The sequence below is a fragment of the Camelus ferus genome, chromosome 19 (genome assembly GCF_009834535.1).
Source record: "Camelus ferus isolate YT-003-E chromosome 19, BCGSAC_Cfer_1.0, whole genome shotgun sequence".
Taxonomy (NCBI): Eukaryota; Metazoa; Chordata; class Mammalia; order Artiodactyla; family Camelidae; genus Camelus; species Camelus ferus.
The window spans coordinates 6,507,070-6,523,930 of NC_045714.1; the positions used below are offsets into that span (position 1 = coordinate 6,507,070).

At 52.5% G+C, this 16,861-nt stretch overlaps 1 protein-coding gene across 5 annotated transcripts in view; it reads right to left on the reverse strand.

Moving 5' to 3' along the window:
• NFATC2 (nuclear factor of activated T cells 2) overlaps window positions 1-16,861 on the reverse strand; it is a 146,430-nt gene that overhangs the window by 6,466 nt on the left and 123,103 nt on the right. The window contains exon 10 of one of the 5 annotated variants that reach the window (XM_032461382.1): window positions 5,201-5,288. The exons of the other annotated variants lie outside the window; for them this stretch is intronic. Coding sequence (XP_032317273.1) covers window positions 5,245-5,288 — 44 coding nt within the window. The 3' untranslated portion in view covers window positions 5,201-5,244. The remainder of the gene's footprint in view (window positions 1-5,200; window positions 5,289-16,861) is intronic. 5 annotated transcript variants of the gene reach the window in all.

Sequence of the window (16,861 nt, forward strand, 5' to 3'; positions counted from 1 at the left end):
GCTGGGAAGCGGGGGCCTTTGTGAGGGCAGCCGGGCAGGAGTGAAAGCAGAATGCGGGGGGTGGGGGTAGGGGTCAGTGCGGCTTCATGCAAAGCTTTTCAAAGCCCGGATTCTGAAGGGTTTCCTGTTTTCTCAACCTAGGAAACGAGAGTAGTTGATCCTCAGTGGAAACCTTCCACAGCCTCAGCTTTCTAAAAATAGCTGGTGGGCAGAGATGCTGGTACCACGGCTCTCACCAAAGGGTCGTTTCCCTTCTCAGAACTCGAGGCCAGGTTAGGGGAGGGGCAGCGGGAGGTTGTCAAGGTTGCCCCTCTCTTTGGAGGGAAACCGTCCCAGCTTCCACCTGAAAGCAGCTTTCAGAGAATCTGGAAAACTCAGCAAACCTACGCTGTTCGACCTCCCCGCGGCCAGGGGTGGGGAGGAGGCTGTGCAGGCCCCGGCCGGCCCCACAGCGAGGCCCGCTCATGCCCCACGGAAACCTCTCTGGGGAGAGGAAACTTCTCTTTCTGAAACCTCAGAGCTCATGCCTCTGGCTGTGGACGAGGAGAAAGTTCTAGAGCAGAAGCGCCCGCTGGGTGGCAGCCACGGCAGCGTGGCCACATTGGTCTGAAAACGTGGGCTCCGGGTTCCACGAATCTCTCTGCCTGACCACTTCAGCTGGACTCGACAGGCCCTGCCTGCGCTGCCTCAAGGATTCGGGGAGAAGGGGGTGGGCGTTGCGCTGCCCTCCCTTTGAATCAGCTTCACGATGGCCATCATGGAACCCCTCCCTTGTAGGGGAAGAACGGCTCCCGCTAGGCCTTGTCGCTGCCTCTTAGTCACATCTTTGGTGTCACTTCCTCACTCTGCCCCTCTGCTGTGCTTAAGGTAACCCTGCTCTGGGCCTGTCTCCAGCGAGGCCCCCTGGAGGCGCCCTCAGATCTGTCTCATCACCTTGCCTCCTGCTGCCCCACCACCACCCCCTCCAAGCCGACCACAGGCTTCTGCATTGCGAGCTCCCTGGTCCAGCACAGAGCCGTGCTGGCCTCCCCGCCGCTTCTAAAAATGCTTTTCTTCCTCACTTCCTTCAAGGCTCTGCTCCGTCCCCTCCAGGAAGCCGGCCCTGGGGGCAATCAGCAGTGCCCCCCCCCCAGCTGTGTTCCATCCCCTTGACTCTTTTGTTTACCAGTTCCTGACAGTTTACTTTCTAGTGCTTGAATTTTGTCCCCACACGGTGTCACAGGGCCCTAGGACCCAGGAAGCACTCAATAACATACTACTGAATGAGAAAGCAGAAGCTTAGAAAGGGGTTAAGTAGCCTCAGGTCTCACTGCACTGGGATCTGTCCTCAGGTCTGACTCTGAGGTCTGAGTGTTAAACCCACTCTTCGAGATCGCTGCCATCAGCATTTCGTTCGTTTGGTATGTCAAGTATCTGTCCTCTGCCAACATCTTCACCTTTCCTCCCTTTTCCCAAACTGGGCCACGGGCAGTTCTCCAAACAGTGCCTTTCCCTGTCTGAGTCCTGACCGCCCCACCCCACCCCTGTTCGAGCACCGCCTTTTCTGGGAAGCTTTCTCCATTTCTACCGCGGGGGCCTAACTCCCTCCAGAAGCAAACATGGGATTCTCAATGCCGTGCTTGTCCCTCCTGGGCCACAGTCTTTGAGTCACCTGTGCTCCCGGCCTCACCCTGCATAGCAGCATGCATGCAGCAGCGCCTGACGCATGCATCTCAGCTCACACAAGGACCCCACCCCGTCAACCGAGGCCACTTGGTTTAGGGGAGCTGACTTTTCCTCTGTCGTCCCGTTGACAAGGGGGTGGCTGCGTGTCTGGCGACTTCTCCATGGAAGAATATAAGCATTCCCATTTTTTCAGGGCAAACTATGTGCCAGGCGCTGTCTCAAGCACTAGGTTACTTCCCACACCAAACCTGGTACTACAGTCGTCCTTGTGTTATAGATGGAGAAACAGAGTCAGGCAGTCACTTGCCATAGCAGGGGAAGGGGAGGGAGCAGGATTCGAACCCCAGGGCTCATTTTATTAACCTGTACCTTATGTGGCTCCACTGTATAGCGAAACTATGAAGTTCGCTAGTCATCACCTTTTTTCTGGGGCCCCAGAATCCTCAGTGTGTTTTGTGTGAGTCAGGAAAAGGCCAGAGCAGCCTCTGCTAGGTTAGCAGCAGACAAGGCCATGTGCCGAGTGGTTAAGGTGGTCACTGAGCATCACTTTCTCAGAACAGAATTGAGGCCAGCGGCGTTCAGTGTGCCACAAGCACCCATGACCTTTTGTTAACCTTAGAGACATCGTGATGAAAACACACATGCTGAGGGCGAGTTCTAAGCCTGATACCCAAGGCTGAAACCAGAAAGGAAAGACGGGCAGATGTAAGTGTATAAAGTTTATACATCTTTTGTTAAAACTTCAAAGAAGAAATCTATAATAATTTCAGCATAGATGACAAAAGCCATTCATATATAAAGAGATGTTTGCAAATCAGTAACTATTCTAGTAAAAAGTGGCTCTGGCAATAAAAAGAATAAACCAGGGGTCAACAAACTTTCTATAAAAAGTCAGACAAAAATATTTTCAGCTTTGTGAGCTATATAGTCCCGTTACTCAACTCCTCAGCTCTTTATTTTTTTTAAACATGAAAGCAGCCACAGACAGCAGGTAAGCAAATGAGCATGGCTGTGTGCCAATAAAACTTTATTTAACCTAACAGACCAGGCGCCACATTTGGCCTGAGAGACAGTTTGCCAGCCTTTAGTATATACACACTAGTGGCAAAGAAGAAAAGGAAAGCAGAGTATGTTTTCTTCCCCTACTTTTTGGGGGTGGTAATCTGGGGAAGCCAATGCTTTTTACAAGTATTATTCATCAAACAATTCTGGTTTGACTAGTGTTAAATTTCTTAAAACTGATCTCTGCTAGCATCCCACTCTGCCCCAGGAGTTTTCTGGTTCACTGGCAGGCCTGGACACCTGGTGCTGGCTGACTTCTGTTAGCCAAGCTCAAGAGGTTCTCAAACTTCAGCTTGAGGAAGAGTGACCGCTCCGGGTTACACACGGAAACCCACAGTTAGACTGGAGGTGCCGTTTCAGAAGACTGTCCAGGGAATTTTGGCAATTCTAGGCATTCTCTCCTTTAACTGCTGACTTTGGAACTTAATCCCCTGAGAAAGAAGCAACAGGAAGGAGAGGACAGGCCCCATCCTGTTTCTCCCCCAAACCTCAAGCATGTTTTCTAAAACCTGGTTAGACCACGTGAGTGCCCACGGGAGCCTGGGGCTGGCCAGCGGGTCACTCGTCAAGCTCGGGGGGACGCAGGGAGGCTGTGTTCTTGAGGCCAAATGAAAGAACCTGAACACCTCACGCCCTTCTCCTCCGTCCACAGTGCCCTGCCCCACTCACGCCCGGGGCCCACGCCTGGGGCAATGGCTGGACGCCAGGGCGGCTGAACCAGAAAGCAGGTGAGTGGTCTCTGGATGCTTCTACCTTTTGTCCCAACTGTGCCCAGGGAAGGCTACCCTGAAGGCCAAGAGTGAACTCCAGGGCCACTTGTTCCCTGACCCCCAGGCCGTGTTCCCCACAAGCACGGAAAGGTGGCCGTTGGCCTCGGCCTTCCCCTGGGACTTGGGATCAAAATGCTTTTCACTTGCTAAGTGACGCCCAAGCCTTTCCTCCCCTCCCCATGTGCACTTGACAACACTGGAGAAGAGCTTTCCAGGAGGGCCCAGCCAGGCCAGACTTGAGAAGCTCAGCGAAAAGGACAAAAAGCCCTTGATAGGCCTGTGGCCCAGAGCCGTGGGCGGGGTCTGAGGAGCTCCACGGTGGTGAACCCCCTCCGCGGCCAGGCACAGCAGAGCCAGCTCGCCGGAGTTCCCAGGCCCTGCAAGGTCAGAAGCACGGCCAAGTTCTAACACCGGGGAGGGGGGAAGCACACTAAAAAGGCCCTTTGACTGACCAAGTGGCTGAGTCTCAGCGCTGATCACTCAGCTGCAGCTTTGTCATCCTGATTCCCTGGCTGCGAAGCCCTGGGGAGGGACTCGGCACCGGGCAGGTAACCAGCCCAGGACCGCTGGTGGAGAGCATGCCTGGGAACCAGGGCTCTGGGATGTCCGCTCCACTGTGGGCTAAAGGGCGTGACATCTGACGGTTATTTCTCCTGGGTTTTCAGCATGGGACATCAGTGTGCCGAGGACTTCGGGGTCTGGCCTGTGATGTAGCGAACCCGCTTTCACTGACAAATGGACAATTCAAAAGCCACGGCCCAGTGAGGCAGGTAACCCAACAATAAATACTGACCCGGGCTGACTATGGTGAGCGCCACCCTGTGCTGGGTGCAGCACGTGCTCACTGATGCTAACCAGTGTGCCGGAGGGTTAAAGCACAGCAGGAGCATCTAACCAGCTGAGGCACAGACAGGTACAGTGACATCCTCACTGTCTCATGTGGACGCCCCACCCCCAGAGCCCCTGATCGCTGCGCTGGTTCCCAGGCTCTTCCATGGAGGCCCAGAATCCAAAGTCACTGGGTCAATGGAGGGGCCCTACTGCTTGCAGCTAAGGTGAGGGGCACCGCTGAGTCCGTGGGAAAACCACACTCAGCCCTATCCCAGTTCCACAGGCTGGTTTCACATCCAGAAACCGAGCAGTGAGTTAACACCTTCCAAAGCCCATAAGAAAGCCCTGGGGGGAGGTGGAACTTTGAGTTGATGAGATCAAGACTGGAAATGACCACTGCACAGGGCAATTTTCTGATCTACCTGCCCCCTCTCTCGTTCCCCAGTGCAGAACGCCCCGCCACTGATGGAGAGCCTTCCCGGACTGGAAACACCAAGCAAAGTGTATAAAACCAAAAGGGAGCTGGCACAGGGCAGGAGCAGAACTTCCAAGGGCTGGAACCCGGCACTACTGCCTTCTTCCTGGAATAGGGCGATGGGGCCCCGGAAGAGCATGCAAATTCCCAGAGCCCCATCGCCACCCTATTCCCCACCCCAACCTTGGGCTCCAGCCTCCAAGAATCTCAGGTATGTCCCCCAGGGGTGTCCCCTTGACAAAGGGGTGGAGTCTAGCTCTTAAGAGCGAGAAATGTTGGAAAACGAGGAGAGAGGGCCTTCAGGTTGTAAAGTTTTCTTTTACAAAAAAAGAAAAAAATTCAAGTTAAGAAAACACACAGCTGGAAAACAAAAGGAAAGGCAGAAGATATCAATTACCTTTAACTTTGATTTCTCGGATCAAAGATCACAGTCATTCTGTTTCATAATATGTTTTGTATCCAGCTAAGGTGTGTGTCTATCAGCTCTGAAAAAGATTTGCAAAACCATTTTTGAGAAGAAAAAAAAAATCACCTTTGACCTCTATTATGCTTCCAACTCATGTTATCATCATCCAATTCAGGAGTAGCCCTTAACCTAGGGCCACTCAGAACCCAGGATCAAACTTAACCCTCTGGCTGTAGTTGAAGCCCAAATTCTATTATCATCTTAACATTTGTGCCAGAATTAACTCCAAACCAGAGTAATAATCACTGAGATGACTTTGTGCAAAGAAATAGGGATCTCTGAAATCAAAATATACCAGCAAGATTATGGTGGTTTGGGTTGGGTTTTTTTTTTTTTTTTTTTTTTAAAGCTAGACAAAATGGCTCTGCAGCTGGTACCTCATGGAGTTTCTAAAGAGAAAATAATGCTGGCAGCTGTGGCAGGCAAAGAAAATCAGAATTTCATGACAGATCTACCTCAATGTTACCTTCCTCCTTCAGGCTTTTATATATGCTAAACTTGACCCCTGCTTCCTTCTTGCTAGTGATACAACCTCAGCGGGCATGCAAATTCATAAGACTGTACACTTTCTTCCTGTTTTTCTTCGGTCGACTGTTACTATTTTTACAGAGCACTGAAGGCACGTAGAAAGGAGACAGGGAGCAGGGAACTTTACAGGCATTCAATTATATCACATGTTCTCTTCAATTTTAAATAGCCCCTCTCTAGAGCTCTGTAATGCCTAAAGCTTTCAAAACACTTGTTCTCGCAACCCCTTTTAAATGGCTAAATGGTAAGTGCCATTTTGAGTGCTTGGTTTAGAAACACTTTCTGGGATTAATTTCTTGCAGGGACTGATCCAGCTTTTTACTAGATGCAACTTTGTTCTCATCGTGAGGTGAACAAGGATGCTCTCTGAAGGAGAGGCATGAGCTCCCTGAAATCTCATCTTCAAGGCAGAGAACACTGAGTTCTCTCCTGCAGTTTACAGGCCTGGACTCCCAAGAGCTGGGCTGCAGTAAGGTTTGTTCGAGTGGGACTGGCTGGGGTGAGTCACAGCCCAAGACAAAATAACCACCTCCCCTCCTGAGCCTAGTGGCTGTAAACACAGTTTGGACCATGCATTTCAAGACATTTCCTAAAGCAAAAAGGCCCCCGTGTCCAAAATCCCAGGTGCTTGTGGCCCCAAGGCAGCTCCCTCACTATCATACTTCCCTGTCTCGACTCCACCTGGGCTTGCTCAAATCCAAGAGCACGGGCATTGTCAAACCATTCACTCCAGGTCTTAAAATACCGCCTCTACCCTGACTGTGGCCCAGTTAATGTTCTCAGCCCAGACCTCACCCCTGAACTTCAGACTGAGAGAGCTAACTGCTCATTGGGCATCTCAGACTTAACATGGACTACCCGCCCCCCAACCTTCACCCCCAACAACCCTCCTATAATCGTCTCATGATAGGAAACACTCCCTTCTTCAGGCCAATCTTGGTCACAGCCCACATCCCCTCCAGATGCAAATACTTCTGGATTTACCCTCAAAATATATCCGGACCCGACAGCCTCTGCCACCTCCAGTCTAGCTCACTGCACTGGCCCCTCAGCTGTCTCCCTGCCTCGGTACGGGGGATCCCTGGTCTCTTAAAGTTCCAACAGGAGCACCGGCTGTTGGGTAAAGTTGAGCCTGTGGCTCAGTTGTTACTCCTCAGCAAGAACGGCTCCAAGGTGCTCAGGTAGCCAAGGTGTTTTCACTCTATCCATAGGTGCCCATTCAAGGAGCACTTCATGGGTACCTTGCACAGGTCCAAGGTCACGGCCTTCGAGCAGCACTCTGAATGCATGTGGAGCCCCGGGGCCCAGGCCCTTCATACTAGCGGCCAGTAAGGCCAGTAGTCAGGAAGCCCGGTCCTGTCTCCATGCCCCGCCCCCTTGTCAGAGTTCAGCATTTATAAAGCATCAAACCGATCGGGTGTCTGTGGACTTTTGAGGCGCAGCTTCCTGTTTAGTCAAAGTTTCGCTCTTTCATCGTCTGCTTCCTGGTGGGAGGCGGGCACCAAGAGCCAGAGGAAGACCCTGACTCCCTACCATCCTACTCTGCAGGTGGCTGTTCACATGCCTTACTCAGGCCTCACAGTTATATCTGAGGGTTGGTGGGGTGACGCCCATTTCTCAGATCGAGGTACTGAGGCAGAGGAAAAAATGAAGCAACTTGTCCAGGAATGGCCCCCACTCCACAGGTGCTCATCCCAGGTCAGGGCTTCCCACTGTTCAGAAGAGCACTGGGCTGCCCTGGGGGCTCAGTTAAAATGCAGTTTTGCATCAGAAGCCTGGACGCAAAACCACCCTGTTGATATATTGGTGAAAGTCTCATGCCCTCTCCCTGAGCCTCAGTTTTCCCCCAGAGGGAGATCAGAAGACTTCCTCGGCAACTGTGAGGACTGAATGAGATGAGGTAGCTGGCTGGCTCCTTCGTGCGCAAATGTTCATTAACGCTGCCAAATGGACTCAGAGAGCAGACGGAAGAGTGAGAGAAACAATGCGAAGGAGATGGACCAGTCCCATCCCCTCCTCTCTAATAACCAAGAATACAGATCTGCGTCCCTACATGTTGAAAGACGAGATCTGTCCCACTGATCAGTGTGCCCGCTCCAGTCAGCTGTTAATAAGACGGGGACAGCTGTCGTGAGGGAAGGCAGTGTTGAGAGTTACTGTATGTGACTGAGGTGAGTGGACTCAGGTCCCAGGATCACTGCCACATTTTGAGTTGTTTTTTTTTTTTTAACGAGGCTACGGCTGAAGACCTAGATCGTAATGTTGCATTTTTACAGCCTCGGCCTCAGTCGGTGAACTGTCCTGCCAGTCTTGTAGATTACATGATCATTGGGGATATAGATCGGAAATGATTCACTGATTACTTAACACAGATAATTAACAGGAAAGTACAAGGTGTCAACAGATAAAACAAAAAATACAGACTCAAGAACCTATCACCTTGACAAACGACGCAACCAGCTTCCAGCCTCCCGAGAGCCGGGCGCACGTCTTGAAACAGGATGGCAGTAAGGGGAAGACTTGGGCGCATCTGTGTCACAGGACTTAGGCTGGTCTAAGGTGCGTGCAGGTTAACGGATCTATGGTGAAAAGACCGATGTCCCTCCCCACCAGTGCGGAACACGCCTTGTTTCTCCACCTCGGCCCTGATTCCACACTGACGCACAGTCTACGGAGAAACAACTCGGACTTTCTCTGAGCTAAGCTGCCCGACAAGGGAGGACTAACCCCCTGTCCAAACTCTGAGCTGAGCTGAGCTGAGCTCATCTGCCCAGCTTTTCTCCAGTTCAGCAGAATTTCTTCCGATTACAGGCAGTTAAGAGGCACCTCTCCTATCAAGCAACCACACAGCTTCGAAGGTAGCGACCGCAGGCAGGAAAGCATTCTAAACAAACCACGGCAGGCTTCCTCGTCCTCTGGCCGTTTCGTCACGGCCCTGGCCCCAAACCTCTGCAGGGAGGCATCAGCCACAAAGCACTGCAAAATGAGCTGCTGCCTTTAAAAGAAAAAAAAAGAAAGAAAGAAAAATCCAGAAGCAAAGGAAAAGCACTTGTCAGTGACTACATCCAGCTGAGATCCGGGAAAGAAACAGTGATCCAAACCCCAAACGCAGCCTGCAACCACAAATGAGATGATAAAATAAATACCTAATTGGGAAGCCATCTTTCTCTGTGGGGCTTGGAGGAACTAACCAAACATTTATGTTAAGACACTGGTGCTCACTTAGCCTTGCTGGTGCCCGAGAGACAGAACTGAAGGCGGGTCCGACACGCCAGGTGAGGAGCAGGTACAAGCAAGAAGCAATAGGAAATACCTCCACCCCGAGCTACCCCGCTCAGAGGCGCACAGAAGCTCCTCGTGGCCTCCCGGAAAGGTCCCAAACCCCAGGCCTTTCCTTCGAAAACCAGCACAGCCTCTGCTGCTTGGAAGGAAGTCACTGGAGGTTTATGGACTTTTCCAGCCTAGGCGCCAACCACCCGCTCATAAATCCACCTTCCAGATCATTCTGTGTCCTCCTATGTGGGTCAGGACCAGCCCCCAGTACAGCCATGCCCCCCCCCCAAGAAGGATACATCCGTACATCCCCATGCCCCAAAGGGGGCATCCAGACTGCCTCGCACTCCTGTCAATCTTAGGCATTTTGTCCTGAAACGCCCCCCTCCAAAGATTCCAACCACATCTGCCCACCTCTCGAGTCCCTCAGCCCAGTTTGGCGTTAGAATTGACTGACCCACAGCCTGTCCCCACATGCACTCAGCAAGCCCTCACCGTGGGGCCCACCCACCCACATCCTGGGGACAGAAGGACGGTGCAGGGCCCCAAGCACCCGAGTGACCACGAGACAAACCTGGGCCCCCCCAGCTCACCCCTTCCAGGCTCACAGGCACAAGAAGCCACCAGCTGCCTGGACAGAAATCCCACCAGGTTTAAGCAGGGACCAGAGCCAGTCCTAAATTTCTCCAAGTGAGATTCACAGGCGTGGTTTGCTCTCAGTTCAAAGGCCGCCCCAAGTGATGAACAAGGACTGTGTGTGTGTGTGTGTCATTATACCAGGTATCCCTAAGATACTGTAACTCTCCTGGGACATGCAGCCAGAGCCCTGACACCTACCCCTGTACAGTCCTTGCCAAGGACTGGCCTGGGGCCCCCAGATGGCCATGCTGAAGCCCAACCTGCAATGTGTTTGGAGGTGGGCCTTGGGGAGGTGCCCTGGGGTTAGAAGAGGCCATAAGGGTGGGGCCCCCACGATGGGATCAGTGCCCTGTAAGAAGAGACACCAGAGAGCTTGTCTGCAGGCTCACTGGGCGCAGCGAGAAGGCAACCAACTCCCCAGAATCCGATCACACTGGCACCCGGATCTCGGTCTTCCAGCCTCCAGAACTGTGAGAAAATGAACCTCTGTTGTTTAAGGCGCCCAGGCTGTGAGACTCCGTCATGGCAGCTGGAGCTCCGACAGTCCTGGAAGCGCTGTTCTGCCCAAGAGCATTCCTCTTTAGCAGGTGTTTGTGCGTTCATGGGGCAGACCAGGGAAGTGCCCTGCCCAGGGGCCCGTGCAGGGGCAGGGTTGGAACAAGGAGCAAGTGCGGCTGCAGCCCCAACCCCACACACATCCGCCACCCCCTGCCACACACCCCTTCACGCCGCCTGGCTCTGTGCTGGGAAAGCCCCCTCTCTCTGCTACGTGTCCGAATCCTCCCTTCTCTTCCTACATCCAGCCTCAAATGCTGCCCAGGTTCCTCTGGCCAAACCCCCTTCTCCCCTCCCCGCCTTCCACTCATCTCACAACTGCAGCCTCTCTGTGTCTGATGAGGTTGCAAGTGTCTGAGGGTGGTGGCTGCGGGGGGCCCAGGGCAGGGGCTGCAGGCAGAGGTGAGGGGCTCACACCCCGGCGCAGAGCTGCAGAGAAACACTCCAGTGGGAACCAGACTGCGGGGGTCCAAGTTCAGCCTGCACGTCCTGCCCTGGACTTGAGGCAACAAGCCCTGACCCCCTCTGCACCTGCCCTGTAGAAAGCGGGCAATAATAGCTCTTCAAAGCTTTAGAGGGAATCAATGAGTCAGCACAAGGGCTGTAAACAGAGTCTGGCACATTGTAAGCATCCCACATTCACTAAGGGAATGTGAGCCAATCATTTAACGTCCTGGGCCTCAGTTTCCTCATCTGTAAAATGGGAATAATACTGTGCCTCCCAGAAAGATGCTGGGCAGTGCACACTGTTGGCACAATGCTGAGTAGACAAAAAACCGTGTTAGCGGCTGCTCCTAGTAACACTGTTAGTACATGTCTGTCCACCCCACGGAGGACATTTGGTTAAAGGACTGAACTGATTGGTGGCCAGGCCGCCTTTTACCAAAGCACTTTCGCCTTAGAAACTATTTCTGAATTTTCAGAGTGAGTGGGTCTGAGGTCAGCCGGGCTCACAGAGATGCACTTTCATATCCTGTCAAGAGGGGCCCCCTCCCAGGCCACCCGACACGGTGCACTGGCTGCACTGGGCCAGCGACACGCAGGAACAGCCTCTGAGTCACCAACATTCTGCAAACCAGAGGCCTCCGGAAGCCAGCCCAGGCAGCAGGCCCGCAGAGCCCCCAGCAGCCCAGACACCTTACCAGCAAGACCTTGGTCGGGGCTTACGAGAAAAATGCCAAACTGTCCCCAGCTCTCAGGATGAGTAAATGTGGCAGTTCTGAGGCCCCAGTTTTGAGTGAGAAGCTGAGGTGCTAACTGGGAGGAGGGCGGATCAGCTGTAGCCAAGAAGGTGCCAAGCCCTGAGGGGTAAGAGGAGGTCCCCCGCCCTGAGCCAGCCTCCGGGGGACACACTCATCCTGCTCTGGTCAAGCAACACGAGACCGGCCACATCTCCCAACTCGGCTTCCTGGGGCCTCAATCCCAGCATCCTCCCCCAGGCACACCCTCCACCGGAATCGGACTTCGTGGTTCACAGCTCCCAGCCCACGTGCAACACTCCTCCATCCAGGCGGAGAGGACAGTTGACGGGAGTGTGACCACTTGAAAAGATGAGCAGGTGGCCAAGTTCACCTCCATGGTTCCCAAAGGACCCCGTGTGCACAGGCCAATGAAGCACCATTTAGTGGCCCCTCCTCTGAAGGCCCCGTGCTGTCACATACAGCATCTCGTTTATGGCCACCGACAGTTTTGTGAGCATGCGCCAGTGTTCACAGAGGCTTAGCATTAGCTGGATCGGGGGAACTCGCAGGCACGCTAGTGTAGGCACAGCCTGTCCATTGCACAAGGTCGCCATGGTGATGGATCCTGGTTTAGGGGGAGGGTTGGCCTGACTCAGGCTATAAGGACCCTGTATCTTGAAGCCAGGACGTGGTAACATCAACCCCTCACTGGGCTATCATCACCCCGTGGAGGCAGGGACCTCATCTCTCATTCTCTGCCTTATCCCTGGCACCCAGACCAGAGCCCAGCACATAGTAGGTGCTCAGTAAAAAATTTCACGGAGGGATGGTTGAGTGCATGAATGAAACACAAATCCCTCATTTGGATTTAAACAGAGTTTGCCCAGGTAAGTCTGGTTTTTGACAGTCTCCAAGTGCTGGTCTGAAACCCTAGTGGCAAGGTTGGTGGCCAAGCTAGCAGTAGTTGAACCGGAGGGGACAGGAGAGAATAGGAGCCACGCACCATCAGCGAGCGAGCATCACCTACGTGAGTGTATCTCTGCTCAGATAGCACCTCCTCTGGGATGCTCCCCTTACAGAACAGCTACTTATCTGCATGGAAAATAATGAAATGAGCACCTTACTTCATACCGGACACAAAAATCAATTCCAGGTAGATTATAAACTTAAGTGCAAAAGGTAAGACTGCAACGTATTTGAAAGACAGTCTAGGAGAAGCTCTCTGACACCAGGGTGGGAAAGGATTTCCTAAACAATTTCTTTAGATTTGAGGGGCATCAGATCACTGGAGGGCCCGTAAAAGCGCAGCTCAAACCAGAGAAAAGAATGACAGCTGCAAAATGATGACATACGAATGCCAAGAACATAATGTTGAAGGAAAAAGCAAGTTGCAGAAAGCTGTTTACTGCAGTTACGTCAAGTTCATGAGCATGCAAAGCTTATTGTGTTGTTTTGAGAATCCAACAAGCGGTAAAGCTATTAAAAAAAAAAAAAGGGGGACATGACAAACACAAAATTGAAGATAGTAATTAGTCTAAGGTGACGGGGAAGACTGTACACTCAAAATTACATGCTCGAGCCAGGCGTGGAGCATCACACAGCATCACGGCCGTGAACACTGCAGAATAGACACAGACAGACTCCAGGAGCCCCTGATGGAGGAACACACCATCACTTAGGAGGCAGCCTTGCCCAAAACATCAAGCCCAATCTGGTCCAGCCACCGGTCTCACAACTGATTTACAGGGGATGCCGAGGACAAAGTAACAACGTTCGACGGCACCTCAAGGCTGCAGTCAGCAAAACCCAGCCCATGTGCACACTCCTTCCGCACAAAGATTGCGAAGGGGAAAAAGATGAAGGGGCCCTGGACAGAGAAAAGAAATGGGAAACTCGTTTCAAACCACCACGATGGGTGGGCTTGTCCAGAATCCAGAGTTGAAAATTTGATCATTGGGTTTGATATTAAAGAATTATGTTTAGCCATGAGAATGAAAATCAAAGAAAAGTTTTTTAAAGGGTCTTCTTGTAGAGAAACACAACTGGAAGGTTTGTAAATAAAAAAGTGTTTTAGAAGGCAGAGCTCAGAGGTAAGGGTGATGTTCTTTTTCTTTAAACTCAGGGTAGGTACACGGTATTTATCTGTATTGTATTGTTTTATATCTTAGGTACATGAAAGTCATTTGGTATTTAAAGAAAGGAAGGAAAGAAGGGAGAAAGAGAGAAAGGAAGAACGGAAGAAAAGGCGAGAGGAGGACAGAGGGAGGGAGGAGAGCAGAAGAAGGGGCAGAGAAGGAAGGAGCAGAAGGCAGGGGGAAGGAGGTGGGGAAGGAAATGGAGAGAAGCCAGAAGAAAGACAAAAGGAGACAGACTACCTTGTGGCTCCCATACATGGATTAGCCTGTACCACCACAGCTTGCCCCGCGGGGAATGGGGGAGGGGCCTTCTGGTACACATGGGGCAGGAGAATGTCACCTCCTCCAAGAGGCCCTCCCTGATGACCCTGTCCAAAGCCTCTTGCAGCCCCTCTTTCTCCCCTTCGTAGCATGTCTCACTATCTGAAACACACATCTTGTGTCTTTATTATCCTCCTTCCACCTTAGACTGTGAGATCCAGTGGGACCACCCCTCATCCACCCAGCACCCATCAAATGACCTGGCTGGCCGCAGGGATGGAGAAATCATGCCGGTGGCTGGCTCATTCTGAGCACTTGCTCTGTCCCGGGTCCTGGTCTGAGAAATGACACACGAACCCCGCCGTGTTCACAAGGCCCCGCGCATAGGTCGTTACCATTATCATCACTCCCAGTTTGCAGTTCAGTAAACCCAGACTCAGCGAGCTGCAAGGACTTGATCAGAGTGACACAGCCAGCAGAGGGCCGAGCCAGGATTTTAATGCAGGCCGGGATTCCTGGGGCACAAACTTGAAACCAATCTACCCTGCCTCCCTGTTTCGCCAATAAATGTTGGTTTAATGGTAAAGACAGAAGCTTTTTTGTTCAGGCGTAAAATGATCAAAGTTAACCACTGAAGTCCAAGGCGGACCTGACTGGGCCAACTTATTCCTTCTGCCCAGTCTAGCTCCTGGGCTGGTCCTCTGCATGCTTCAGGGGACGCGCGCGCGCACACACACACACACAGCAAACTACACGAGGCCGTATTACAAACCACAATGCAAGTTACCAGATCAGTGCCCTCTGACTTGTTTTCTGCCTGGCACACAGTAGGTACTCAGCAAAAGTGTTGAGAAGAACTGACTAAATTGCAACAAATTTGGGCCACGATGCCAAACCTTCCAACTCAGAAACTAGAGGTGCCAACCTCCGCGGGAAAACATCCCACCCCATTTCTCCCTCCAAGACCCATCAGTGCGAATGAGCCCCTGTGGGTGTTCGTGGCACCCACAGGAGAGGCCCTCATCTTATCAGTCACTCCTATTTCAGCAGGAATTACTTTCCACAGATTGCTTTTCTTCCTGACCCCCTGCCAACACCAGCCACACAGAGGGAACCCTGAAAGGCTAGCAGCTCTCTCAGAGCAGCAGGCTCTCCTGGGCTGGGATCCAGAGTTTGAATTTAGGAAACTCTGTCCAGGGTAGTCCTGGTCACCATCAGATGTCAAGACCCCACGGTGGGGTGAGCCCCCAGGACCTGGGCTCTGACATCAAACAGCTGCAGGACTGGGTCGGAGGAGGGGCCGGTGACCAAAGGGGTGGCACCTACAGATGAGACCAAAGACCCTCCCCAGAACCTTCCCGCTCATCAGAACAGAACAGGAAGTCAGCTTGGGGGGCGTGGGTACACCCTTCTCTGAAAGTTAAGGGGGGGGAGCAGGAGAAAGGAGTTCCTGGGCCAAGGCATGAATTTCTCAGAAGCCTGGCAGCCTGGAAAACACAGGGTTGGTTTCTGTTTTCCGCCCCCAGAAGCGCCTGGAACCACCGCGGGTGGGAGGCCCTGCTGGCCAGGAGAGCCCTGGCCAGGCCCGGGGTGCACACACTGCGCTGTTTACAGAGGGAAGCCCCAGGCCAGCTCGGATACCCACTCCGGAGCATCCCGGCCACCGCCTCACACCCTCCGCCAGTTGGGCCCATGAGGATGCTGCCTTCAGGGGGAATGGGGGCTGGAAGGTGGCAGCAGGAACCAGGGGCCAGCAGGGCGTCTCTTGGCATGACAAGGGGGAGCGAGCTCGCGGGTCTCCCTGCAAAAAAGAGAGCTTCCGAGTCCACAGCGAGCCCAGGCCAAGCACAACAGGACAGCAAGGGGTCCGGGAGGAGGGCAGACCCAAGATGCACTGGCCCAGCTGAGAGCAGCTGCCCGGCTCTCCGGCCGCCCGCTCTGGGGGTTGCACAACTGTTTCCATGGCACCCAGTTTTGCTGTCACAACAACCTCAGGCTGGCCCGGCACTGGGCAGCGCTGCCGGCTGGAGGCAAGAGACGGATTTTCTAGAGGGCCCAGCAGCCAGCACATTTTTGAAGGCCTGCCCCGGTCTGGTCTTCGGACTCTGGCCCTGTCAAGTCCACCGAGCAGTCTGAGGCCTGGCGAGCGTGGCACCAATGCAGAGGTCCAGGGACCTGCTGGAACCCCCCTGCGCTGGTCCCACAGGGATGTGCCTCCCTCCCTGCCACCCCACCGAGAACCAGTGGGATGTTCAAGGGCCCCAGGACTTTTGCTTTTGAGAACGCCAGGCCAGCCATATCACGCCAAACAACAGAAGTGTCCCCATTGCTCACAATAAATATAATTTAAATACTGCTATAAAGGTTGAAAGTGACTGGCTGGCATCTTGTGTCTAGAGGCATTTCAGTAAACATTTATCACTTCAATTCTATGGTCTTCTTTTTGGATGGAGTTTATCGCTCTGCCCACTGTGTCTCTCAAACTTGTTTTCAGGCCTTTGGAGAAGCTCACAGGCTAGGTTCCAAAGCTGTCCTGATGAAGCCAGATTCTAGGACCAGGACACAGGACATCTCCGCAGGTTTTATATACTGTCATACCTGGCTAGCAGGTGCTCCAGGGTTTTTTTATTTGTACTCCTGAACTCCCAAAGAAATGCATGGCATCTTTCCTCCAAAAAAACCTACATAAAGAACATCTACAAATTTACTCACTGGCTGTGTGATCTTGGGCCAGTTACTTAACCTCTCTGTGCTACAGTTTCCTCCTTTATAAAACAGGAATAGAGTTCCTGCCTCATGGGGCTGTTGTAAGAATTAAATGAGTTAATATAATGATGTCATAGAAGAGCACCTATTATGCAAGATGTGAGATCTAAGGGTTAGCTTCAATTATTATTAAAAAGAAGTATCTGCTAAAAAAAAAAAGTATCATTGTTGTGGTTTTATGAAGAATAGTTCTAAATCATTTAAAACTCAGGCAGTATATGATGTCCATTTCATTCTGGGATATTCACTCAATG